A 25,623-nucleotide genomic window follows, 5' to 3' on the forward strand; every position below is an offset into this window, starting at 1 on the left:
CTTAACACGACCTCTTAAGTTAAGCCTTTAGGCTGCTTAGTCCATGCTACCCCTAGGATAGCTTGTCTAATAAGGTTGACTTACAACCAGACACCATAAGGGATTGTTTGGTCAGGTAGTAGGTGGTTCCAGAATTGGAAACATCCCCTACCAGGCCAACTTCTCACATTGGTGAGCAGCGGTGCGGATTTGAGCTTGCTGTTGTTTTACCATTGCAATCTTTATATCAAATTGAAAGATCACATCAAGTACCTCTAGGTACATATAAAATCAAAAGCTTAGCATATTAAGTTCTACTGAACTTAGTAGTTGTAGGTTGAAGGGAGTAGCACACCCCTGACTACAACTCACTAGCAAGGTCCAGTAGGAAAACACTTAGTGTAGGTAAGTGCACCACTTACACCTCACTAGTAACCATGTCCGACACAGGAAAGGCCTCAGGGTCTAGTCCTGTGACAGTTGACCCTACCCAGGCAACTTCTGGATATGACAAACTAACCCGCAGAGACTTGATTGTCTTGTGCAAAGCAAGAGGGTTAAAAAGGGGCAGAAGCCCCACCTGCCTAATTCTGGTAGAACTCCTAGAACAGGATGACTTAGAGAAGGCAAAAGCAGCTTCCCTAGATACAGGAACTGGAGGGAACCCCCCTGCAGTTGATCCCCCTGAAGAGGAGGATGATGATGACTTGGATGAGGACTCAGATGCTGGGGACTTAGAAGTACAGGATCAGGGTAGCCAGGTTCCAGTTGGTAGGCTTAGCCAGGCCAACTTGGACCTACTGGGGAATGGAGAGGGCCAGCACCTCCCCAGAACCCAACATGTGATTCTCCCAGGCAACAGAAGAGTGAGATCTCCCTCAGGGGACTCTCATCTTTCTAGTGCCTCCAGAGAATCAGAGAGAGGCATGAGTGCTTCTCAGAAAGCTGAGCATAGGGCCAGAATGAGGGCTGTCCAACTCCAAATAGAGAGGGAGGAGGTAGCCTTGGCTCAAGCTAAACTTAGCATGGCCCAAGCTAAACTTGCCTTGGCAAGAGAGAAAAAATTGTGTGGCTTAGATGCCACTGGTGGCAGCAATATTCCTAAAGAGAAACCCAGGTCCTATGACAGTAGAAACCTGACAAAGATTGTGCCCCCCTTTAAAGAAGGGGATGACACCCACAAATGGATGACTGCTCTTGAGAGAGCCTGCATGGTACAGCAGGTTCCTGAGGAACAGTGGGCAGCAATCTTATGGTACTCCTTTTCAGAGAAAGGGAGGGACAAGCTCCTCACTGTCAGACATGAGGATGCAAACAATTACAAAGTCCTGAAGAGTGTTCTGATAGATGGGTTTGGCTTAACCACTGAACAGTACAGGTTCAAGTTCAGAGACACCCAGAAGACACAGACTCAGGACTGGACTGATTTTGTAGATTGTGCTACTAAGGCTCTGGAGGGTTGGCTACATGGCAGCAAAGTACATGACTTTACAGGATTGTATAATTTGATTATGAGGGAGCAGATCCTAAGTAATTGTCAGAACCAGCTCTTACACCAGCACCTGGTAGACTCTGATCTGACCTCTCCCCAAGAATTGGGAAAGAAGGCAGACAAATGGGTCAGAACCAGGATTAGGCCTAAGAATCAGGACAGTAACCAGAAGAAGGAGTCTACCAAGCCTCAAGATAAGGGTGGGGATAAAAATGAAGAAAAGACTTCCCCAGGGCCCCAAAACTCCAAGGATGGGGGTGGGTCCCAAGACACTTCTTCAACTGAGAAAAAGCCTTATTGTTATGCCTGTAAACAGGTGGGGCATTACAAAACAGACAACTGTTGTCCCAAGAATAACAATAAAGAAAATATACCTCCAAAGCCAGCTTCAACACCTCCTGTTACTGTCAGCAGTAATCCCCCAGGAAGTGGAAGCACACCCAGGAATCTGGGTGGGTTTACTTTTGGAAATCAGGTGGACCCTGGCCTATCCAGGTCCCCATCACCCAATGATCTTGTTTATGAGGTTGGCATGGGGTTTGCCAACTTCTCTGCTTGCCCAAATACTTTGAGCAAGTATAGACAAGAACCCATCATCAATGGTTTGAAAGTTGAGGCTTTTAGAGACACAGGGGCTAGCATCACCATGGTGGCTGATGGCCTAGTCCCCTCTAAGCAACTTTTACCTGGTGCCACATACCAGGTTACAAACATTGATGGAATCCAAACAAATCATCCCATGGCAGTAGTAAGTCTCAGCTGGGGAGGTGTCATTGGCCCAAAGAGAGTGGCAGTGTCGCCAAACTTGCCTGTAGACTGCCTACTTGGTAATGATTTGGAGATCTCAGCCTGGGCTGAGGTTGAACAGGAAACCCATTCTAGAATGGTGAATTCCAATGGAAAGGTTAGTGGGGCTGTAATGGCTACAGCCCCAATTCAAGATGTCCTTCCTGAAAAGGTTGGTAGGGCTGAGAAACTCTCTGCCCCATCTTTAGCAAAAGCTCTTCCTGAACAGAATAGCAAAGCTGTTATGGTAACAGCAGAAACCCAAACTGAGTCTCCTCCTGAAAAGGTTGGTGGGGCTGTGATGGCCACAGCCCAAACTCAAACTGACACGTGTGTTGTGAAACCTGAAATGATGGATAACTCCACACAAACTGAGAGCATGGAGGAGGAAGAGAAATCTCCCCCTCACCAGACTTTAGGACAGGATCAGCCTCCTCAGGGAACTGATCTTACCCCTGATGAAGGAACTGCCCCAGAGGTGGTTGGGCCTAGCCTGACAGAACCTCTGATGTCAGTGGAACCTTCTCAGGTGGGACCCAGTCTGGAGCAGGTAACCTGCCCCTCTCTACCTTGCCTTAGCCAGCCCAGGGCTGCAGAGGACAAGAAGGACAGTGAGACCCAGAGGGCCCCCTGTCAAATAAAGCACCCCCATCAAAAGATTAGGTGCACCAAAACTAGTAGCCCTAGTAAGGTGAAAACTTTAAAAACTCCTGAGGGAGCCCCCTTAAAAACAGTTAGGGACCTCCCACAGATGGATTCTGTTGGGCACAGCCAAACCTGGGACCCAAGGGGCCCAAACCTGAACTGTCCCTCCAGCAAGCCAAACAGAGGGACCCAGCCTCCAGCTTTAGGTAGCCAGAGGTTGACCCTGAGAGCACAGTGCAACTCAGTTAAAGAGAGAAAGGCACACATGGTGGAAGATAATTGGAGGAAGCTAAGCCCTAAATTAGTAGAGCCTCGCTTCAATACTCCATATCCAAACCAGCCTTTAACTTTGCATAAACACACCCAAGGTAGTGATTCCCTATGGTGGAGACCCTCTAATACCCAAAGGGTGAGGGACTGCTTAGTGGACCATGAGACAGGGGGTACCCATGCTAGTGCAGGTACTTCCTTATATGGCCACTCAGGCAATATAGGCTTACCTGGCCAAGGATAGCCTTATCTCCTTTCGTTTGGGGGGGGGTTATGTAGGAAGGTGGCTACCTGACTATGGTTACCCCAGATTTTTTGCCTGTGTTTAGCTGGTTTTTTGACTTAGTTGACCTGGTTCCCTGCTAATCAGGGCCCCAGGCCATCTGCTCTCTCTGTAAAATGGATTCCATGTACCCTAGGTACATACCAATTGGAAATGGACTCCTTGTCAGCCCCTGTAGAATGCACTATAGGTGCACAGGGCACAGGAGCCACTAAGGCCTACCAGGGGCTGCAGCATATCTTTTGCCACCCCTGGCTGGTTCTTAAATTGACACAACTGGCTGATCCCTCAGCTGGGGTAAGGTGGTGTACACACCCCTTGCTTAGATATAGTATACCTATGTCTAAACCTATATCTGGACACATGTAAACCTGTGAGCCACTCCTATAGACAGGCCTCACCAATCCTGGAGGCTGGGTGCTTGGTTTTTATGTGAGATGGAGCTCTAGCATGAGCTGAGCCTGTCTGCAGCCGTCGGGAACAAATCCCTAAGCTGTTTCAGGATAATGCCATACCATATACTATTAAGTGCCTTATAATCCTCGCGGTTATTTAGCAACTCTGGTTTGGCTTTATCAAAACATGTCGTGTAAGGTGTCATACGCTTTGGAATACCATCCCCTCGCCAGTTCTGGCGACGGGGATGGCATTCCACCCCTCTAGAGGGGTAAGACATGTTACTTCACTTTAATGCGGTTGATTTCTCCAAAGGCCTTAAGATCCACAAAATGGATGCCTCTGCCACAGACAAATGTCTGGACCCCTGGAGCTGACCGAAACCCAGTCAAGGGGGTCCTGGACAAAGGGTTTCCTGTCACAGGAGGGTGTCACCGCCCTCCAGACAGGAGATAGTGTATTGTAGCAGGGAGGTTTGAAAGAAACCAGACACTGCCTGGGGCGCACAAGGCTGCCCCTTGCATAATCCGGCCAAACCGGTTCTGGGGCACTCCAGCCCTCGTGCCAGGGCGGCCTGGATCAAAGGAAGGGGGTGTATCCACCCACTTCCTGGGTCCCACCCATAGGAGGGGACCTAGCAGGTAATCACGCCCCCCAGATTCGAATAAGAGTGGGAGCAGTGCCAATGCACATCAGATTTCCTGGAAGAAACATTTGAAACGATATTCTGGACCCTTCGCCCTCCATCTCAACGTGGAAGCCCGAAGAATCTCCCTTGTGGTCAAGGAGTGACCACCCTGCAGCAGCAGGCACCATCCAGCCCTCGACGTCTACTTAGTTGCAGTTCCCGCCGGAACTCGAGCGACTGAGATCGACGAGATCAAGCCTGCCCAGCTTCTAACAGCCCGATCCACAGTCCCTGCAAAGCTGAGACCCGTGGAGGCGACCGGAAGCGTGGGGCACGCCATCTTGAAGTGACCACGAGACGCTGACCGTGCAGCCCACGAGTGACCCTCGAAGCTGTACACCGGGGTTTGAGAAGCCCCCACCCTGAGCTACTCCTGAGCCGAAGTTCAGCCCTCCACACTCGACGAGTGCTGCGTGGGGCCCTTTGGCACGATTTGGCTCAACGCGTTGGCCCGGTCACTTGCCAGCTGGCTTGTGGTCCCTGTGCCGACGAACTACAAAAGAAGACTCGTGATTCTGGTTGCTCCAGATCCACACCAGCTCCCCTGAAAGGGAGCCCCGACTCTGACCTTCCTGGTCCGAGTGAGACGCCATCTTCCAATCCCGCGTGGATTGCTCTTACCAAGGCTTGTTTGCTCCAAACCGGAAGCCGACTGCACCGACGGTGAGAGCCTGCGTGGGACAGATCGTGACCTGCTCCTGGACGTCGCAGATGCCCCAGAGCCCACGTGACAGCGAAGAGAAGCGCCTCGACGACCACCTGATTGCGCCCGACATTGCCTGGTTCCGTCCTGGTTCCACCCTGGTCACTGCTGAGTGACCCAGACTCTGTCCCCTCTGCTTTCAGGTACTCTACAACTTGAGTCCACCCTTGGACTCCACCGGACACTTCGTCTTCACCCTGCCTGCAGCCCTTTCAGCTTCAAGCACCAAGAGCCTGCGTGTCAAAACCCGACGCCACTTCGACCCTGTGCACCCACTTCCTGTGGGTGAGGTAACTTTGCTCCGCCGGTGTTCCCACACTGGTGCACACCTCTAGGGTCTGTGTGTTAAGTTTTGTTCCTCTAGGTTCAGCGGAAGTGTCCTTAAACGTTAACTATTTGACTTTTACGCACCATTGGTTAACATTGGTGCATGCGTGCGCTTTCCGCACATCTCCCGAATCCCGAGGGCCATTCCCGACTTCAGCATTGCTTGTCCTGACTGCTCCCAGCGATTCCCTAGGCCCTAGGCCTAACCACTGTTCGAGTGGCCTCTCTTATACCACTTGTTTAGTATATGGTTTGAGTGGCCCCCCGCCCTCATCCATAATTGTGCAACTTTGTATGTTTAAACAGTGCTTTTGATTTAACGCTTGTGCCCCTTTATTCATAAAGAATACTGGGGATTGTTTTTAGTAATAAACACATATATTTTTATAATATATACTTGTGTGGTGTCCTTTCATTTGGTATTACAGGATTGTATGTGGTAAAACAGCTCGCTTAACACGACCTCTTAAGTTAAGCCTTTAGGCTGCTTAGTCCATGCTACCCCTAGGATAGCTTGTCTAATAAGGTTGACTTACAACCAGACACCATAAGGGATTGTTTGGTCAGGTAGTAGGTGGTTCCAGAATTGGAAACATCCCCTACCAGGCCAACTTCTCACAAAAATCAACTCCAATGACTGTGCACTCTTGCTCAACACATGGTATCGTTCATGCTGATTTCCAGCGCTGCTTGTGATATGCAAAATTGTAGTGCGAGCTGCAATTTTTCCACCCATTGGTGGAATTACATAGAATCTCCCTGAGTTTTTCTATAAATCCTCAGAGTGAAACTTTTCGAGTTCTGCCCACCCCTTCCCGTGAGCATTTAAGTCTGAGAGGGCCCTTGCTCGACCTAGTGTCTTTAAACTCCTGCAAAAGACTTAGGACTATATTCAGGAATTAATTTCTGGGCTTTTCCAAAGGGTTCCAATTTCAGCAACGCCAACCTTCCCAGCTCTTTCAAGTACAAGAACTGAATCCCTTAGTGTGTCAGTACAAAGGCAGCTGGAAGAGGGCTTCACATCTGGCAACATTACTCTTTCTCCTCCTCCTACCCAGTACTGCCCAGAAAGCTGCATTAGCTTACCCCTGTGGGAGCATGTGTGGCCTATTGGACGACAGGTATCCTCCTCTCTACAGGCCTGGCAGGCTATAACTTTGGACCAGAGGGTCATTTAGATCGTAGCAAGGATGTATGTTGTACTCCTCCAATAGTCTCCTCTCCACACCAGTCCCTTCAGTCAGAGGAACACTTCAGAATATAGCACAAGAATATTGTAGCCCTGCTACAAAAGGGAGCAGTTGAGTTGGTGCCAGAGCAGGAAATATGGCAAAGGTTCTTCCCCTTGTACCCAAGAAAGGCTCCTGAATCTCTGTCTGCACAAGGAGAGTTTCAAGATTCTGTCCCTGGCTCTCTCTGATGCTGGAAGCAGAAGACTTGATGGTGTTCCTGGATTGCAGGATGCGTATTTTCATATAACGGCCCTGCAGTGAGACAGGGGGATTCAAGCTTTCCAGGCTGAAGACGGCTGGAATGCCAGAAAACGGTCCTCGGAAGCTTGTTTCCGGTCCAGGGAAGGCATGGCTTGGCAGTTCGGGCTGGACTGTTCCCATGAGGCACAGGGTCAGACTGATTTGCATATAGCCATGTCTGAACTGGGGTGGCAGAGTGGGCTAAAGAACGGTGATGGATCAAACCCAGATCTGTTGACTGGGTGTGAGTGTTTGATTGGTTCAGATGCTCCGTCCATCACCACCCCCCTTTTGTACCGCTTTGGCCGCCATAAGTGTGGCAGGGTATGCTCAAACGTGAGTCCCTTGCTCACTTTGCCACTGGATTCAAGCAAGCCGGGCTGAAGACGGCTGGAACGCCAGAAACCGGTCCTCGGAAGCTTGTTTACTGTCCAGGGAAGACATGGCTTGGCAGTTTGGGCTGGACTGTTCCCATGAGGCACAGGGTCAGACTGATTTGCATATAGCCATGTCTGAACTGGGGTGGCAGAGTGGGCTAAAGAACGGTGATGGATCAAACCCAGATCTGTTGACTGGGTGTGAGGTTTGATTGGTTCAGGTGCTCCGTCCACAACCACACCCTTTTGTGTCTGTTTGGGAAGGGGGGCACATTCATCACTTAGTGTGCAGACCAGTACACGGATCCTGTGAAGGCTCGCCTGTCCAAGACTCTCCAATTTTTTGCTCTTGCTCGCCCTTTAAGGCTGTGCAGTGGGCACGGCAAAGGATGCACAGCAGGCTTGACGGCTTTCCTGTGTATCCCGGATCAGCCATACTTCTTCAATTCCCAATAATGATGAGGATTCTGGAGGGACTGACAACTATGTTTCCTCCCGCTCCCTTTGTCAGACTTCAATGGGACTTAAATTTGGTTTTGAACTTTTTGATGGGCTCTTTCTGTTAGTCCCTTCACATTTATCAGCTGTGTTTACTGACACTTATATCTGGATTTTTTGTTACCTTTAAGTTATAAGCACTTTGCGTCCACATGCCGTTCACATGTTTCCTCCCAAACAAACTTGACCTCAGAACTGAAGCGGTGATCCCATTTCATATGGGGCAGTCTATTACCCTTCCCACTTATTACCCGCCACCCCATCCCACCATAGAGGAGGGGCACTTGGCTGGACCCTAGAGAGTGACCAGTTTCTACAAAGACTGCACCAAAGTGGCTAAGTCTGACGACCAATTCTTCATCGGACGCATGGGCAGCAAGAAAGCTACAGCTGTCGAGAAGAGGAGGTTGTCCTGCTGGATAATTTTATTCATCAAAATATGCTACCATCTTCCAGAAAAGGAACCAGCAGAGGGAATCTGAGCTCATTCCACCAGGGAAAAGTGTTCCACCTTCAACGTGGACAGGTTGATTCCCATGGTTGAGGTCTGTTGTGGACTTTGTTTCACACCTTCTCCAAGCAGTGATGCTTGGACTCAGAGGTGGGAAGGTGTGGCCATTTTTCAATCTCAGTCCTACAAGGTTTACTCACCTGACCATTATTTAGATTCTCCACTTAGGGAGGGCACTGCTTAGGAATCTGTTTGAAAGGTGAGGAATCTGCAGGTATAATTAACCATCAGAAGAAAGATTTGCTTATATTCAGTGTACGATCGTTCAGGTGGATACTTTACCTGCAGATTCCTCACTAACTTCGCCCACTTCTGCGTTCTGAAGGATGGCCCATCTTCTTAATAATAAGACTCCAGAATAGATGAATGCACTGATTGGGGCATCATTTGATGTCAACCCTCTTATTTGTCTCTATAGCCACAGAAAAAAGGGGGCATGAACCGACATTGGGGCACAGCGGTGGGCTCTACATGGCTCCAGTGACACAACCATAGCCTCGCCTCTGGTGTCAAGATGAGGCCAGAGCCCCCTTTAATTGTGGGAGAGCTAGAGCAGAAGTTTAGCAACTGGAATAGTCTTATAATGCACTTGCTACTCAATGCATCCTTCCTATTGAGGTTCTCTGCCTTGCTGCTCAGCCTATGGTGAGGTCATTTAAGAATGTTCAGTGTGTTTGGATGGAAAGGAGCATCGGTTGATGTGGAAGGGCTGAGCAGCGAGGAGGCTGCTCCTGGTGGGGCACTTTTATGGATCAGACTAACATCCTGTAACTGGTAACCTATGAAGTAATTTCATGAATAAATCTACTACCTTTTCTACAAGACTTGCTTTCGCATCATTCTTCGTTTTAACAAATAGCGGAAAGCTGAGACATTTGCAGGCGAAGTATTCAGCAGAAGAAAAAGTTATTTACCTTTTGTAATGTTCCTTTTGGTGGATACTCTTTATAACTGTAGATTTCACACCAATCTCTTGCACTTTCCTGTTCTGAAGGATGGTCTTAGGCCTCAGTTATAATGTGGAACTCAGGACCAACTTACACCAACTAGGTTCTGGCAGGCTCTCTACACCCCTATGGTCTTTGGCGACATCTGCAGTGCTTTAGGCAATTGAAAAGGTTACATGTAGAGCTTTATAAATACAACCCTCAAAAATATCCTTCTGTTTGTCAACTTCAGTGCATCGTGGGTAGTGAAATTTCTGCATAAACTGATTAGGTAGTTGGAGACGTGTCACTCCCACCTTCTTTGTCATTTCAGGCTGGAGGAGCTGATGAAAACTTTCCTTGAAGACACGGATCCTGAGTGCACATTGGATGTAGGGGCTGACATGCGCAAGATCCAGCACTGCTTCAAAAACCTAAAGGTAGAACTTAGTGTCAGCTCTCTGTGGGCCCATAAAAGAGCTGTATGGGAAGCTTAGTCCTTTCTCTGTTCCAGTTCATAACTGCTTGTAAATATGTCTACTTCTTATGGTTTAGATAGGCTTAGGGGGCACATCAGGCGTTTCGTGTATGAACTCACCCGGCTTTACCCAGTTCATGTATTTATGTGTTTATGGTAACTTATTATTGTGAGCTGGCTTCATCTACATTCACAGATTGAAGGTGTGCTCTAACACCGTGGTGTCTACAGTGTGGTACTACAGCACATGGTACAGACAGACAGGCTACAGACACACTTCCAGTTAGAGACTCTTCTTACAGTATGGGTGTGGTAATTGTTGGACGGTTGCTCCAATAGGACCTTTTCTCTGTTCTTGAGGAACCTTTGTGCTCTTTGCTCTTGTTTGAGGGTGATTCTTGTTTTGAGGTCCTTATGCTGGAACCCTCTTCAACCCACCCAGCGATAGTTATTGTTGCTTGTTGTTATTGTGGTTGTGATCAGGGATATGAATTCTAATATGTGTGTGTACTTATTGAGTAGTTGCTGCCAAGTTGGCCCTCCAGACTGGTGGCCCTCAGAACATCACCAGCTGGACGAGCATAAGCGTGATTTAAATTCCAGGTTCACATCCACAATTTAATGAGGCATGGTTCCAGCCAATGGAATCCTTATACTACAATGTCTGTGCTTATTTATGTATATTAAAATACGACAATATTTGAGTAGTGAGTATTGTTTCCAAAGAGTCCATTGCGAGTTAAAGAGCTTATGTGGTTCCAAAATCAACATGTGACCGAGATAACGGGGTAGAGTGGGTTCCTGGAGATATCAGCAATACAGCAACTAACAGAAGATAAATAAAGGAGGTGTTGTTGGTTCTTGGAGATAAAGAAGGAACAATTCATTCTTGGGGATGAAGGAGATAATATTGATCCCGGAGATAAAAGAGGTGTTACTGATCCCGGAAGATGAACGAGGTGTTGTCGATTCCTGGACATAAAGGAAATATTTTTTATTCCTGGAGATAAGAGATATTGTTGATTCCTGGAGATAACAGAGATTTGAGTGATCCCTTAAGATAAAGGAGATAATATTGACTCCTGGAGATAAAGGAGGTATTGCTGTTCCCTTGAGATAACAGAGGTATGGCTGATTCCTAGAGGTAAAGGAGACAGCATTGATTCCTGGAGATAAAGAAAGTATTGCTGATCCCTGGAAGTAAAGGTATGGCTGATTCTTGGACATTAAGGAGATAGTATTAATTCCCGGAATTAAAGGAGGTCTGGCTGATCCCTGGAGGTTAGAGGTCTGGCTGTCCCCTGGAGGTTAGAGGTCTGGCTGATTCCTGGAGTTATAGGAGGTCTGGCTGATTCCTGGAGTTTAAGGAGGTCTGGCTGATTCCTGGAGTTAAAGGAGGTCTGCCTGATTCCTGGAGTTAAAGGAGGTCTGGCTGATTCCTGGAGTTTAAGGAGGTCTGGCTGATTCCTGGAGTTAAAGGAGGTCTGGCTGATTCCTGGAGTTTAAGGAGGTCTGGCTGATTCCTGGAGTTAAAGGAGGTCTGGCTGATTCCTGGAGTTTAAGGAGGTCTGGCTGATTCCTGGAGTTAAAGGAGGTCTGGCTGATTCCTGGAGTTATAGGAGGTCTGGCTGATTCCTGGAGTTAAAGGAGGTATGGCTGATTCCTGGAGGTTAGAGGTCTGGCTGAACCCTGGAGGTTAGAGGTCTGGCTGATCCCTGGAGTTAAAGGAGGTCTGGCTGATCACCAGAGGTTAGAGGTCTGGCTGATCCCTGGAGTTAAAGGAGGTCTGGCTGATCCCTGGAGGTTAGAGGTCTGACTGATTCCTGGAGTTAAAGGAGGTATCGCTGATTCCTGGAGTTTAAGGAGGTCTGGCTGATTCCTGGAGTTCAAGGAGGTCTGGCTGATTACTGGAGTTCAAGGAGGTCTGGCTGATCCCTAGAGGTTAGAGGTCTGGCTGATCCCTAGAGGTTAGTGGTCTGGCTGATCCCTGGAGGTTAGAGGTCTGGCTGATCCCTGGAGGTTAGAGGTCTGTCTGATTCCTGGAGGTTAGAGGTCTGGCTGATTCCTGGAGTTAAAGGAGGTCTGGCTGATTCCTGGAGTTCAAGGAGGTATGGCTGATTCCTGGAGTTCAAGGAGGTATGGCTGATCCCTGGAGGTTAGAGGTCTGGCTGATCCCTAGAGGTTAGTGGTCTGGCTGATCCCTGGAGGTTAGAGGTCTGGCTGATGCCTGGAGGTTAGAGGTCTGGCTGATTCCTGGAGGTTAGAGGTCTGGCTGATTCCTAGAGTTCAAGGAGGTCTGGCTGATTCCTGGAGTTCAATGAGGTATGGCTGATTCCTGGAGTTAAAGGAGGTCTGGCTGATTCCTGGAGTTTAAGGAGGTCTGGCTGATTCCTGGAGTTAAAGGAGGTCTGGCTGATTCCTGGAGTTCAAGGAGGTATGGCTGATTCCTGGAGTTCAAGGAGGTATGGCTGATCCCTGGAGGTTAGAGGTCTGGCTGATCCCTGGAGTTAAAGGAGGTCTGGCTGATCTCCGGGTACCTGTGAGTAGCTCTATGAGTAGCTCTCTGGGTACCTGTGAGTAGCTCTCCGGGTACCTGTGAGTAGCTCTCTAGGTACCTGTGAGTAGCTCTCCGGGTACCTGTGAGTAGCTCTCCGGGTACCTGTGAGTAGCTCTCTGGGTACCTGTGAGTAGCTCTCCGGGTACCTGTGAGTAGCTCTCCTGGTACCTGTGAGTAGCTTTCCTGGTACCTGTGAGTAGCTCTCCTGGTACCTGTGAGTAGCTCTCCTGGTACCTGTGAGTAGCTCTCCGGGTAGCTGTGAGTAGCTCTCCTGGTACCTATGAGTAGCTCTCTGGGTACCTGTGAGTAGCTCTCTGGGTACCTGTGAGTAGCTCTCTGGGTACCTGTGAGTAGCTCTCTGGGTACCTGTGAGTAGCTCTCCTGGTACCTATGAGTAGCTCTCTGGGTACCTGTGAGTAGCTCTCCGGGTACCTGTGAGTAGCTCTCCGGGTACCTGTGAGTAGCTCTCTGGGTACCTGTGAGTAGCTCTCCTGGTACCTGTGAGTAGCTCTCCTGGTACCTGTGAGTAGCTCTCCTGGTACCTGTGAGTTGCTCTTCTGGTGCCTGTGAGTAGCTCTCCGGGTAGCTGTGAGTAGCTCTCCGGGCACCTGTGAGTAGCTCTCCTGGTACCTGTGAGTAGCTTTCCTGGTACCTGTGAGTAGCTCTCCTGGTACCTGTGAGTAGCTCTCCTGGTACCTGTGAGTAGCTCTCCTGGTACCTGTGAGTAGCTCTCCGGGTAGATGTGAGTAGCTCTCCTGGTACCTATGAGTAGCTCTCTGGGTACCTGTGAGTAGCTCTCCTGGTACCTATGAGTAGCTCTCTGGGTACCTGTGAGTAGCTCTCTGGGTACCTGTGAGTAGCTCTCTGGGTACCTGTGAGTAGCGCTCCGGGTACCTGTGAGTAGCTCTCCGGGTGCCTGTGAGTAGCTCTCCTGGTACCTGTGAGTGGCTCTCCTGGTACCTTTGTGTAACTCTCCAGGTACCTGTGAGCAGCTCTCCAGGTACCTGTGAGTAGCTCTTCAGGTACCTGTGAGTAGCTCTCCTGGTACCTGTGAGTAGCTCTCCGGGTACCTATGAGTAGCTCTCCGGGTACCTATGAGTAGCTCTCTTGTGATGTATTCCTATAGGTTCTGTATCGATCCCCCTATTCCTGACCCTATTCTGGTTAACAAACTAACGAGTTAACTAGCAGCCATCCCATGAGGCAGAAAACCCCCATGATGCAGGAACTGTTATCTGATAAAGCCACACTACGGCACAGGAACGTGTTATCTGATTAGGTCATAACGCTTGCCATCTAATTAGACAAGCGATATTCCTCCAGCCCCTGATAAGGCATACGGAGTTCTCAAAACAAATCAAACCTATGACAGACCTGGGAAAAACCCTGCGGCCATTGTTTTGATTTCACCGAGAACTTCAGCAAAAGAATGTGCTAACGACCTGGTCGTATGACATCCTTATTGACGTATCTATGTCCATCCTTACGTCAATCTCGGCACCTTAAAGGTATAAATATTACCGATATTGCCCTATGCAAACACACGCGGTGGTGACGAGAACGGAGCAGCCAGACTTGCCGAAGCCCAGAGCAGAACAGACCCCGCTGGCGCAGCCCCGCCTTCCTGACGCGCTGAGAACGAGACGCTGCCTTTTCTCCTGCCGAGAAATCCAGCTCCGGCGCTTCCGGGTAGCCCTCGCAGGCAGCCTGGAATATCGAGACCAGAGACGAGAGATACCATCCCTCATCCATCCTAGATTCCAGGTACAGAACTGAATAACCCCTCACAGAGAATTCTTTAGTCAGTCACTTGGCAAAACAAACTTAACTTAAACTGTAACTTTCTATTCCCGCCCACGCATTAGACTTAGGTCAGGTACACGGGGTAGGCGTAGTTAGAAACACCAGTTGAGTACGATTAGTCAAATGTATATGTGTATGTAATATATCTTATTCATTTTAAACCTTCATATGGCTTAGAAACCATATCAATGTTTTTACAGTATTATTTTATACTTCTGCTTTTAATGTATGCACTTTACTTAACCATAAGTATTGCAATAATATCGATCCATTTCTCTTGTATGAGAAAAAAGACTGATCAATAAATAACATCTTTTATTGAACACGCCCGTCTCTTCCTTTTCTCTACAATCTGATGAGACTAAGAATGCACGTACTGACTGAGTAAAATAAATTGCCTTTTGTTCACACGACTCTCGAGATACACGCTTGATTAGGGGAGAGCAAAGTTGTCATGTTCTATGGTTGTCAGAAACTAAATCCCTTCTTGTCTATCCAGGGAGGTTCAACTCCTCCTTGCCTATTCGAGAAAGTTTCTAGTGAACTCTGAGCTAGCTGGCAAACCCAAAACTTTAAGTCTAATATCGACAGTAGTAGACCTAGTTAACGTCTGGTCTAGGCCTATACTATTGAAGGTATTATTCCAATGCGCAGAGCCTATTGGGATAATAGGAACTACACTACATGGCGCCCAACGCGTTTGGAAGGGCGATAAAACGAACGTAAGACATTTAGAGTAACTCAGTCGTGCTTTCTCACTCAGACCCCTTTTTTCCCATAATACTCCAAAGACGTCTGGAGTGGGTAAAAGGTAATATCCGCCAAACCTCGCAGGAGGAAACTCCTATGTATGGTACTTGGTTTAATCAACCTTTGTTTCCATAAGAAACCTGATCTGCAAACAAACAAAGTAACCATCCTGTCGGTAAAATGGTAGACAGTGATGATGAAAGAGAGGCAGTTAGATTAGCAACTGAACTCGCAGCAGCTGATACTGCACTGCAAGAAGCAGACCAGGATATAATACTCATCCCGGTCATCAAAAGGAAATCTATAACCTTAAAACTTATAGAAAATGGACTGACACCTAGAGGTGGTACAGTCATAGTCGTAATTGAGGCACACGAATATCGGCAGACAGAGGTATACTATTCATGGATACATTTTCCAGCAGCAAATGCTGTAACAAAGTACTTCCACTATTACAAAATAGAGGAACCTCCTGAAGAGTACACTCCTTTCGAGGAGGTGGAAGTACCACTTAAATTTCAAGAGCACCTGCTCTTATTTAATGGCGCCCTAAAACACAATAATCACATTACCAGGCTCGGTCCTTTAGGTAGACCAGGAGCAACGTGGCCGGTCCTAGCCGGATACTCACCACATCCAGACATCGAAAGGATGCCTGCACCAGAGCTTCTAATACAGCTAAAACAATTAATAAAAATACATAGACAATTAGTCCAATATGTGATGCGGACTTCAACAATTCAGCCAGCAATTAAAATTCCACAGCTGACCCCTCACCAGGGGAACACAAATAAAATTACACCACAGAACATACAATCCTGCCTAGGTAAAGTACCAGCTAAAAGGGAACAAATACCATTCTGGTTAGCACAAAAAATCACCCAAATAGAGGCTGTGTTTCCAGACACAACCCCGTTAGAAAAACACAGGATTCTGACTATCTGTCTTCCCATGGGAATCGCACCACACATTGAGGACTGTGACACTTGGGGTACAGTCTTTGCTTCCATCTACACAAAAACGCACGGTGTTCCATCCATTTCGGTAATACCAGATGTGCTAAAACAAATTCAAGACGAATACGGTCCAGAACCCGCTTTAACTCTTGGTATGAAATTACTAAAAGACTTCAAGCAGGTCTCGGCTATATTATTAGCCAACATAAAGGGAGAAGCAGCAAACGTGGCGATCCGCCAGAGGTTAAAGGAGACAGATATAGCAGACCAACCAGCTGAAATTGCCAGAATCATAGAAAAATCCTATGAGGAACTAGGTAGAGATAGTTTAGGTGGAATACCAGTAAAACCACAACAGATTGAAAGTCCTGAAAAAATATTTTTTAATAATAACTCAACATCACAAAAAAAGAGCTGGGATGGAAACAAACAATCCAATCCTAAAGAAAAGAAATTCCAGTCCAGAGGAAGGTCTCCTAGGCGAAGAGAAAAATCTCCGAACCAAAGAAACAGGTCCCCCCAGAGTGACCCCTCTGGGAAAAGATATAACCTTAGAAATAGGGATAATATAAAGAAGCCTGATAGATATCAAGACATTGATACACGTCCCTCTCAATCTTTTCAGACTTCCTCGCAGAAATCGGAAAGGAGAGGACGATCAGAACAAAGAGAAGAGCACGCCAAGTCCAAAGACAAGGACCCTGCTCTTCTAAAAAAGAAATTACAATTTCCAAAACAGAAGGTAGCCAGTATCAAGGTAGTTAACAATGCCGAGAATACTGAGGACACAACTGAAAAACGGAGAATGGGCTCAGACAATGCTAGACAGCGCAGCAGAAGTGAGCATAGCTCGCAAAGTCCTTATGAATCTTCTGGAGACAGTGGACACGAATGAATATCTTCAAGTGGAAACTGCAGACACCAGAGTTAGCAAACCTCACAAAATATATGAAATAACTTTACGTATAGAAGGGGATAAGACTAGAAAAATAAGGGGACTATTTTGGGATAATCTCTCCAAGGGCTATGACATCCTTCTAGCTGAAAAAGACTGGCCACCAGAGTTTGTCAGGGAGTGCCCTCATGGCGAAGAAATAATTATGCCTGCCTTCTCAAATCATATCCCAATTCATAAAAAATATACACTTGCTAGAAAGTGGGCAGTAGCACTAGCTCCTGCTTTATATAAAAATCACGTAGGATGGGATGAGGACTCTCCTCCTCACAAAATCCAGTTAAAATCACAACCTACTGCACAAAGGCAGTACCCAATTAAGCAAGAAGCTAAAAAACAGGTAAAAGAAATCCTAGATCAGCTAGAATACCAGGGGGTGATTGAAACTTGCACCTCACAAATGAACAACCCTTTGTTTCCGGTCTCCAAACCAGACAATTCATATCGTCTAGTCTTGGATTACCGACATCTTAACTCATGTTGCAAAACTTTTGCAGTGCAAAACTCGCATAGTGCTGCACTAATGAATAACATAGTGCGCAAAAAATACAAAACAACATTAGACATCTCTAATGGATTATTTTGTCAAAACATAGCACCAGAGAGCAGATATTTGTCTGCGTTCTCAATAAATGGCACTCAAAAACAATTCTGTCGGTTAGCCCAGGGGTACAAGAACAGCCCAGGAGTATTCTCAGCGAGAGTAACAGAATTACTACAAACATATGACGACGAAGCATTATCGTATGTCGACGACATATACTTAACAGATGATGACTTGGAGACTCACTTGAAGAGAGTGAACACCATAATACTTGGGTTCGCAGCAGAGGGTTACAAATTCAACTTTAAAAAATCCAGAATTGCCCATCTGACAGTCCTGTTCTTAGGATATGAATTATCAAGTGTGGCCTGGCTGACAATTTTCTAGAGAAATGTGCCGTACTCCAAGCACCTAGAACACTAAAAAACCTACAGTCGATTCTAGGCTTCCTAAATTTCGGAAGAACATACATTGCAAATTACGCAGAAAGGGTCAAACCCCTTTATGATCTAATAAAACCAGATTTTAAAAGAACCAATTGGACTCAAATACACACAGAAATTCTGAGATCCTTACAAACAGACATGTTAATTAAAGCAAAATTAGAAACACGTGATAACACACGCAATCTAGTGATTCGAGTCATCCCAGGAAGATGCGGATTCACATACCTGACCTCTAGTGAGGGAGAAAAGGTACCAATTGCATTCAAATCACACTTATACACGGAAGCTGAAAAGAAATTCAGCATTAAAGAAAACATTGTTCATGCAGTTCAAACCGCAATAGCTAGAGAAAAAGATCAAGCTAACGGTAGACGTATCACAGTCAGAACAGCAGAATCAGCCTTTGAGGCATTAACAACACCGTGTAATTTACCAACTACAACATTGAATCCGGAATGGATACAATGGGTGAATTCAATTACAACGGACAAAGTATACTTCTACTTTGATCCAGAACTAGAGGAACTGAAAAATCTAGAATATGAAAGAACATTCCCTTTGCCAATCGACATTCTGCCCTTACGACAATACGCTTGTGTAATCTATACAGACGGACATGCTCAACCCTCCGTTTGGGGGGAACAAGCATACAACCCTACATGTGAGATTACAAAAGAAGTGTGGCGCGGAGGTAAACTAAGACCTCTATTAACAAAAACACACTCAGTAGAAACTAATTCAGAACAACAGACTGAAATAATAGCATTGAAAATGGCGCTAGATAATGCGGATCGCGAATTCCCGACACTTATAGTGTCCGATTCATATTACTGCGTCAAATCATATAACAACGATTTGCAGACATGGATTCAAAACGGTTACAAAGATGACACAGATGCAACAATAAAGCAGAAACTGCTCTGGGAACAAATAGCTCTTTTACAAAAAGAACTACCAAAGACTCACGTGACACACTCACTGAGTCATCAGCGTGATGGCGTTCACGTTGCAGGGAATTCATTGGCTGAGACAGCCACAGCGGTAGCAGCTAAATCGGCTTCCGTAGTTCGAAAAAAGCGTACAGTGAAGTATATTGACGGTGAAACAGTGCTGGCAGTGAAAACGTCATCAAAAGGCGACTCCTCAGCGCTACCGATCAACTATCCACTCAATTATACATACATAATCGATGCAAACTCCGTCCCTTTTGCTCGAATCCCTGGAGTGGGGGATAGAGTGATTCCAAACATGGACAGGAGAAACTTGTTAATCGCAGACGCACATATGGGCGAGGGTCTCAGACACCTCAAACTAAAAGATTCTCTGGAAGAATTACAATCAAGGTACTGGTGGCCAGGCATGAGCCTGCATCACACCATGTTTGTAAAAAAGTGCCCAAACTGCAACAGGAATCGCAGTGGTGAGAGAAACGGTGTAATACTGTGTCGTTTCACTCCAGAAAAAATCAACAGTAAAAAGCAAGGCTTGCGATTAACATATACAGGCTAGTTTCCACTTATAATGTAGATCACCAGCACTCGGCTGACGTCTGGACTGTTATACAAAGATTTGCGAGTCTAAATGGCATATACGCTAAGAGCATGCTACGTTTGACCATTGTTTTCACTCGAGCGCTCGAGCCTGAGGGGAAACATGGCCAAATGAGCATAGCACAGCGGGAATCTTCTCACTTCCTTCCTGAGGGATACGGGATGGTGTAAAGAAAAAACCAAGGCATAAAGCAATCTATAACGGAAAGGATATTAGGTTCGGGACCTGGGTGGGTCAAACATCTAATAAGTGTCCAACGTAGTCTAAATAACCTGCCAAGAAATTCTCTGAAGGGATTCAGTCCGTACGAATTATTATTTGGAACTAGGATGTTAATCTCTGACCTTGACAGTCAGACTTCAGTGGTAAAGGAAAAAAGCTTTGATATCAAAGATCGTTTGGCTATTTTACAGGACTTAAACGAAACAAGAAAAGACCTGAGCAACATAAAGTTGAAACAGCAGCCAACAACCACTGAAGAACCACCACCTGTCCCAGCAAGACCTGTCTGGATTCCAAAAGTCGGGGATCTAGTCAGAGAAAAGATCGCGGTAAAGAAGGAATTTGGGCCTTCTTACAGAAAAGCAGTTCCTGTCTTGTCTGTCAACGGGACAAGATCAGTAGTATTACCGCCGCTTGCTGGTAAAAAGGAGAACCGAGTTGTATCCATCGACCTGGTAAAACCACAATCATGTGGCCGATAACAAATAGTAGGCCAAGTGGACTCCCCATAAGTAGCAGAACACCAAGGTTTGCTACCAGTACAGAGGTCCTAACAAAGAGGCTAATCACATTCGAAACGCCTACAGAAGAACAACAAGGACTATGCAACAATGCAATGGAACTTAGACCTCTGAACACCCAAATAAAAACATTTAGCAGAGACACACCAACCTATAATGAAGTAACAAACGACTATGCAAGAAACAGTAATCCTGAAGCAATTGGAACAATTGACAGAACTGCATCCGGCTACTTCATAAACTTCGATGATTCCTCCGAGGGCTTCACTGAATCAAAAACACAGCCATCATCAAAAACCTTTAAAGATAAAGCTAAAGAACTTTTGAAACAACTGAAAGAAACATATCTGATTTCTCCATGGATTGAATTTTGGGTGGGTTTTGGTGCATTTATCCTCATACTTTGGCTCATCATGATACTAACTTTGGGACGCTTCATTGAGGGAAAATATGCTAAAATGGACACAACAAGTCAGAAAATCAACTTGATCCTCAAACCACACACATCTTCACACGTCGAGAAAAGAGAACTTTCTTCAGTTAACTTCACAGCCAATCCTATACCGGGTGGGGTAGCATGGGACAACACTGACTACGAAATATATGGTCCGGTTGAAATCCTGAAATATCCACACCAAATTAAAATCTCATTGAGTGACTTCGTAAAACCAAGCACATTTGCTGATGATTGGGACTTTGAAAGCATAAATAATATGATGTCTGACTTAGTGATGTCTGCTAAATTTACCAAACATGATTATTTGCAGGGTTCTACAAATTATGATAGTATGTACTGTTATAACCACTATGGTAACCATTTTTTACATAGATCTGCACAACCTAGAAATGTTTTAAATTATAATCAATGGGAACATTGTGCAACCCCTCCAAAAGGAAGCTCAAGAACCGTTTACGACAAATATTCATACTTTTCAGGTTTTAACATAAGTAATGCTGAAACATTTTATTTCAAATTGTCAAATAAGACAGGGACAAAGACCATGATAACCAACACGAAATTGATATATTCAGACTCATTCTTTGAACAAATGAATACTTTTGGTTTTGATTATTGGGACAAAAATGTTGAAGTAAAGAGTGTTTGGGGTACAAAAGAATGGCAAGTACAGGGTATAGAATCTTTGTTTAGAGCCTGCATGATCCCAGAACAAATTATATTTTTAAATGACACTGTTCAACAAACTACCTGTCTTGGCTTAGCCAAAATCAAAGACTTAAACAAACCGTCTATTCCAAAACCAACAATGAACAGCAATAGCTCTACAGATGAAGAGATAGACGTAAATTATGTATTAAACCAAAACAGAACACATCCAGATTGGAAACAGTGGTTGATCTGGCCCACAGATACTAATAACTGTCAAGACAGATTCCTGAATAAAACACAGGGGTTCAAAATGACCAGGCCAGACCCTAGATATTCCCAAAGACAACACCCAGGAATAATAACCACCTACAGTGTGGGCAAATTATGCCTTCAATGGCTACAAACTTCCACACTGGCAGAAATTAAGCAACACCTAACTTTACTTACTGATGGTGCTGACTTGCGTGATTTCATTATGGGACCGCGCAAACAGCGTCAAAAACGTTTCATAGCAGCCTCTGTATATGCAGCATACAACGAGGCCTGGAAGGTTACTCAAATTGAGACAGCAGAAAGGATACGGGAAATTGACCGTATTAATTTGGAAAAATCACTTTCTGTAGTGGACAATGGGTTAATGACTCTGTCCTCCAGAATTTTTTCTCTGGACAGCATTGTGTCTTCAGCAATCGACATAATATCGCAAGACTTACTGTTGTTACAACACGGTCAGTCTCAATTGCGTTCTATTGTACAGCTTGGCTGGACGTTACAAAATCTGCGTTCAGGCTATGTGCCTTGGCGTTTAATCAACACAACGTCACTTTTCAATATCTTTAACCTTACTGATAAACAAATCAGTATGGCCCAGAAGGGTGCTGATTATACAATCCTGAGCATTGAGAAACTCGAAAGATTACCAGTGACAATGTCAGAACGACCTGTCAGTGAATGGATAATACATGGGATAATTAATATTCCAATATCAACCTTCAGGTTTCAATACTGCCAAAAATATATACAGGCTGGCATGTACGAAAAATTGGGAAAAGGGTACATTAAAACAACATGGAACTTGCCCTATTCACATGCATGTGTCAGTAATAAAGGACAGAAAGTGTTTCTTAGTGGCAATAATTGTGCAATGTCGCTAAGCGGTACACTTCTGTGTAACGGAATTAGTTTGCATGGAGCCTGTGAAGGGAACTCAAATAACCTTTCATGTCACCAGCTAGGCACACCTGCTACAGAGATAGAACCATTCTTTCAAAGACTCTATAATGGGAGTTACATTCTAATTGTGGACCGCAGATGCTGTAGTCTTATGCCCGGGACTCCTTATCTCGTAACTACGACTGCGAAGGTCAAGTGCTGTGGACGCTTATTGTTCCCCAGCTCCTTTCCAGACAGGGAGGCAAGGGCATGGCCCAACTTGAAAATTACTTCTATTCGAATAGATACTTTAAGCAGAATGAAAACAGTGCTTCTTCAGACGCCGACAAGGCTCACGTCATCAAAAGAAACGTATGATCTCCTAGTCGCAAGGACGACTGCAGAGATACATTCATTGTTATCGACTAATTCCCCCATACATTTCGCAGGAATCCTGAATGAAATCTTAAATATTTCTGATACCAGTGGAGTCTCAAAAGTATTTAAGACAGTATTTTCGATGGCATTAACACCATTCAAAGCCATACTGGGTATTTTTCCAGATTTCGTCCATTCGATTTTTGGCGGACTTCCCCTCATTTTGGGACTAATTGCAGGAATCCTATTCTTGGTCCTTATATTACGTTATGGCAAACCATGTCACAGACAAAACACCTGCGACAAGGGAAGAAACAATCCTAGCCATTGGATACCGGGACCGGATATCAAAAATCCTGGGACTATCCCGGCTTAGAGACCTGAACATGACTTGGTTTCTTTCATTTCGACCCATGTGGCATCGATGTGTTTTACCTGTATTAAGGTGCCTGCTATGCGGAGAAGAATGCGTGTTAGACACCTGTCTGACGCTACAATCGGATGCGCCAATGGATGCAGAAACATTGTTGAGTCCGATAAAGGCTCATGCTTTGTGCTGCCCTCAAAGGCTACCAATCCTGATGACGGCATTCGTGGAAGCTTCACCACTACGATTAAGGGGTAGTGAAGTTCTAGATGAAAGCAGCATCGATCAGGTACGACCTTCTGTCAGCGACATTAATCAGAATGTCAATGGAGACAATCATGCGCACGAATGCATGGTTAGACCTATTTCCGAGTTAGTGGAACTCTCCCAGGAAGCTGTTGACAACTTTTTCGAGAGTCTGAATGATATGATGTTCTCACCAGAGCAGAAATAGAGACTTTTGAGCAAGCTCGTACACGGCGTTCCCTGAATTTGGCCTTCAACTAGAAAAGCAAAATACCATGAACATTTTTCCCTCCAGTTCACGGACAGAAACTTTTTTCAGCAGCCCCAAAATATTTTTGCATATTTTTCGGGACACTATCTTCTGCTTAAAGTAAGAACTATTCTTAGAGAACTCAAATTTCTAATTTTAGATAGCTTATATACATTAGCTGCCCGCTGGTATGTTCATAATTATTTTTATTCTGTGATGAAATGGTCTCGAACCTTTTTTCTGTATTAAGAGCCATTTCATGTGTAAATTCTCACATACATATTAGTTATAATGTATAGATATGCGTGATTACTTTAGCATTATTCTACAGCTTGAGTGCATACATTACATGTGACTGTTTTCCGTATATTTGATGTTTTCAAAATGCATTTATGTATTTTGGGGTGGTAAGGTATACACGATACTCTACAGTATGTTTTACTATGCATAGATTCGTAAATATGTCCATAGTTAGCGTGGAGTGGGTGTGATGTATTCCTATAGGTTCTGTATCGATCCCCCTATTCCTGACCCTATTCTGGTTAACAAACTAACGAGTTAACTAGCAGCCATCCCATGAGGCAGAAAACCCCCATGATGCAGGAACCGTTATCTGATAAAGCCACACTACGGCACAGGAACGTGTTATCTGATTAGGTCATAACGCTTGCCATCTAATTAGACAAGCGATATTCCTCCAGCCCCTGATAAGGCATACGGAGTTCTCAAAACAAATCAAACCTATGACAGACCTGGGAAAAACCCTGCGGCCATTGTTTTGATTTCACCGAGAACTTCAGCAAAAGAATGTGCTAACGACCTGGTCGTATGACATCCTTATTGACGTATCTATGTCCATCCTTACGTCAATCTCGGCACCTTAAAGGTATAAATATTACCGATATTGCCCTATGCAAACACACGCGGTGGTGACGAGAACGGAGCAGCCAGACTTGCCGAAGCCCAGAGCAGAGCAGACCCCGCTGGCGCAGCCCCGCCTTCCTGACGCGCTGAGAACGAGACGCTGCCTTTTCTCCTGCCGAGAAATCCAGCTCCTGCGCTTCCGGGTAGCCCTCGCAGGCAGCCTGGAATATCGAGACCAGAGACGAGAGATACCATCCCTCATCCATCCTAGATTCCAGGTACAGAACTGAATAACCCCTCACAGAGAATTCTTTAGTCAGTCACTTGGCAAAACAAACTTAACTTAAACTGTAACTTTCTATTCCCGCCCACGCATTAGACTTAGGTCAGGTACACGGGGTAGGCGTAGTTAGAAACACCAGTTGAGTACGATTAGTCAAATGTATATGTGTATGTAATATATCTTATTCATTTTAAACCTTCATATGGCTTAGAAACCATATCAATGTTTTTACAGTATTATTTCATACTTCTGCTTTTAATGTATGCACTTTACTTAACCATAAGTATTGCAATAATATCGATCCATTTCTCTTGTATGAGAAAAAAGACTGATCAATAAATAACATCTTTTATTGAACACGCCCGTCTCTTCCTTTTCTCTACAATCTGATGAGACTAAGAATGCACGTACTGACTGAGTAAAATAAATTGCCTTTTGTTCACACGACTCTCGAGATACACTCTTGATTAGGGGAGAGCAAAGTTGTCATGTTTTATGGTTGTCAGAAACTAAATCCCTTCTTGTCTATCCAGGGAGGTTCAACTCCTCCTTGCCTATTCGAGAAAGTTTCTAGTGAACTCTGAGCTAGCTGGCAAACCCAAAACTTTAAGTCTAATATCGACAGTAGTAGACCTAGTTAACGTCTGGTCTAGGCCTATACTATTGAAGGTATTATTCCAATGCGCAGAGCCTATTGGGATAATAGGAACTACACTACACTCTGGGTACCTGTGAGTAGCTTTCCGGGTACCTGTGAGTAGCTCTCCGGGTACCTGTGAGTAGCTCTCTGGGTACCTGTGAGTAGCTCTCTGGGTACCTGTGAGTAGCTCTCCGGGTAC

The 25,623-nt window shown here is 45.5% G+C and overlaps 1 protein-coding gene across 1 annotated transcript in view; it reads left to right on the top strand.

Annotated features, from left to right (window-relative positions):
* KIF6 (kinesin family member 6) overlaps positions 1-25,623 on the top strand; it is a 1,617,941-nt gene that overhangs the window by 646,193 nt on the left and 946,125 nt on the right. Inside the window, exon 11 of the mRNA XM_078647330.1 lies at positions 9,688-9,793. Within this exon, the coding sequence (XP_078503456.1) occupies positions 9,688-9,793 (106 nt within the window). The remainder of the gene's footprint in view (positions 1-9,687; positions 9,794-25,623) is intronic.

Source organism: Lissotriton helveticus, chromosome 6 (assembly GCF_964261635.1).
Source record: "Lissotriton helveticus chromosome 6, aLisHel1.1, whole genome shotgun sequence".
Lineage (NCBI taxonomy): Eukaryota > Metazoa > Chordata > Amphibia > Caudata > Salamandridae > Lissotriton > Lissotriton helveticus.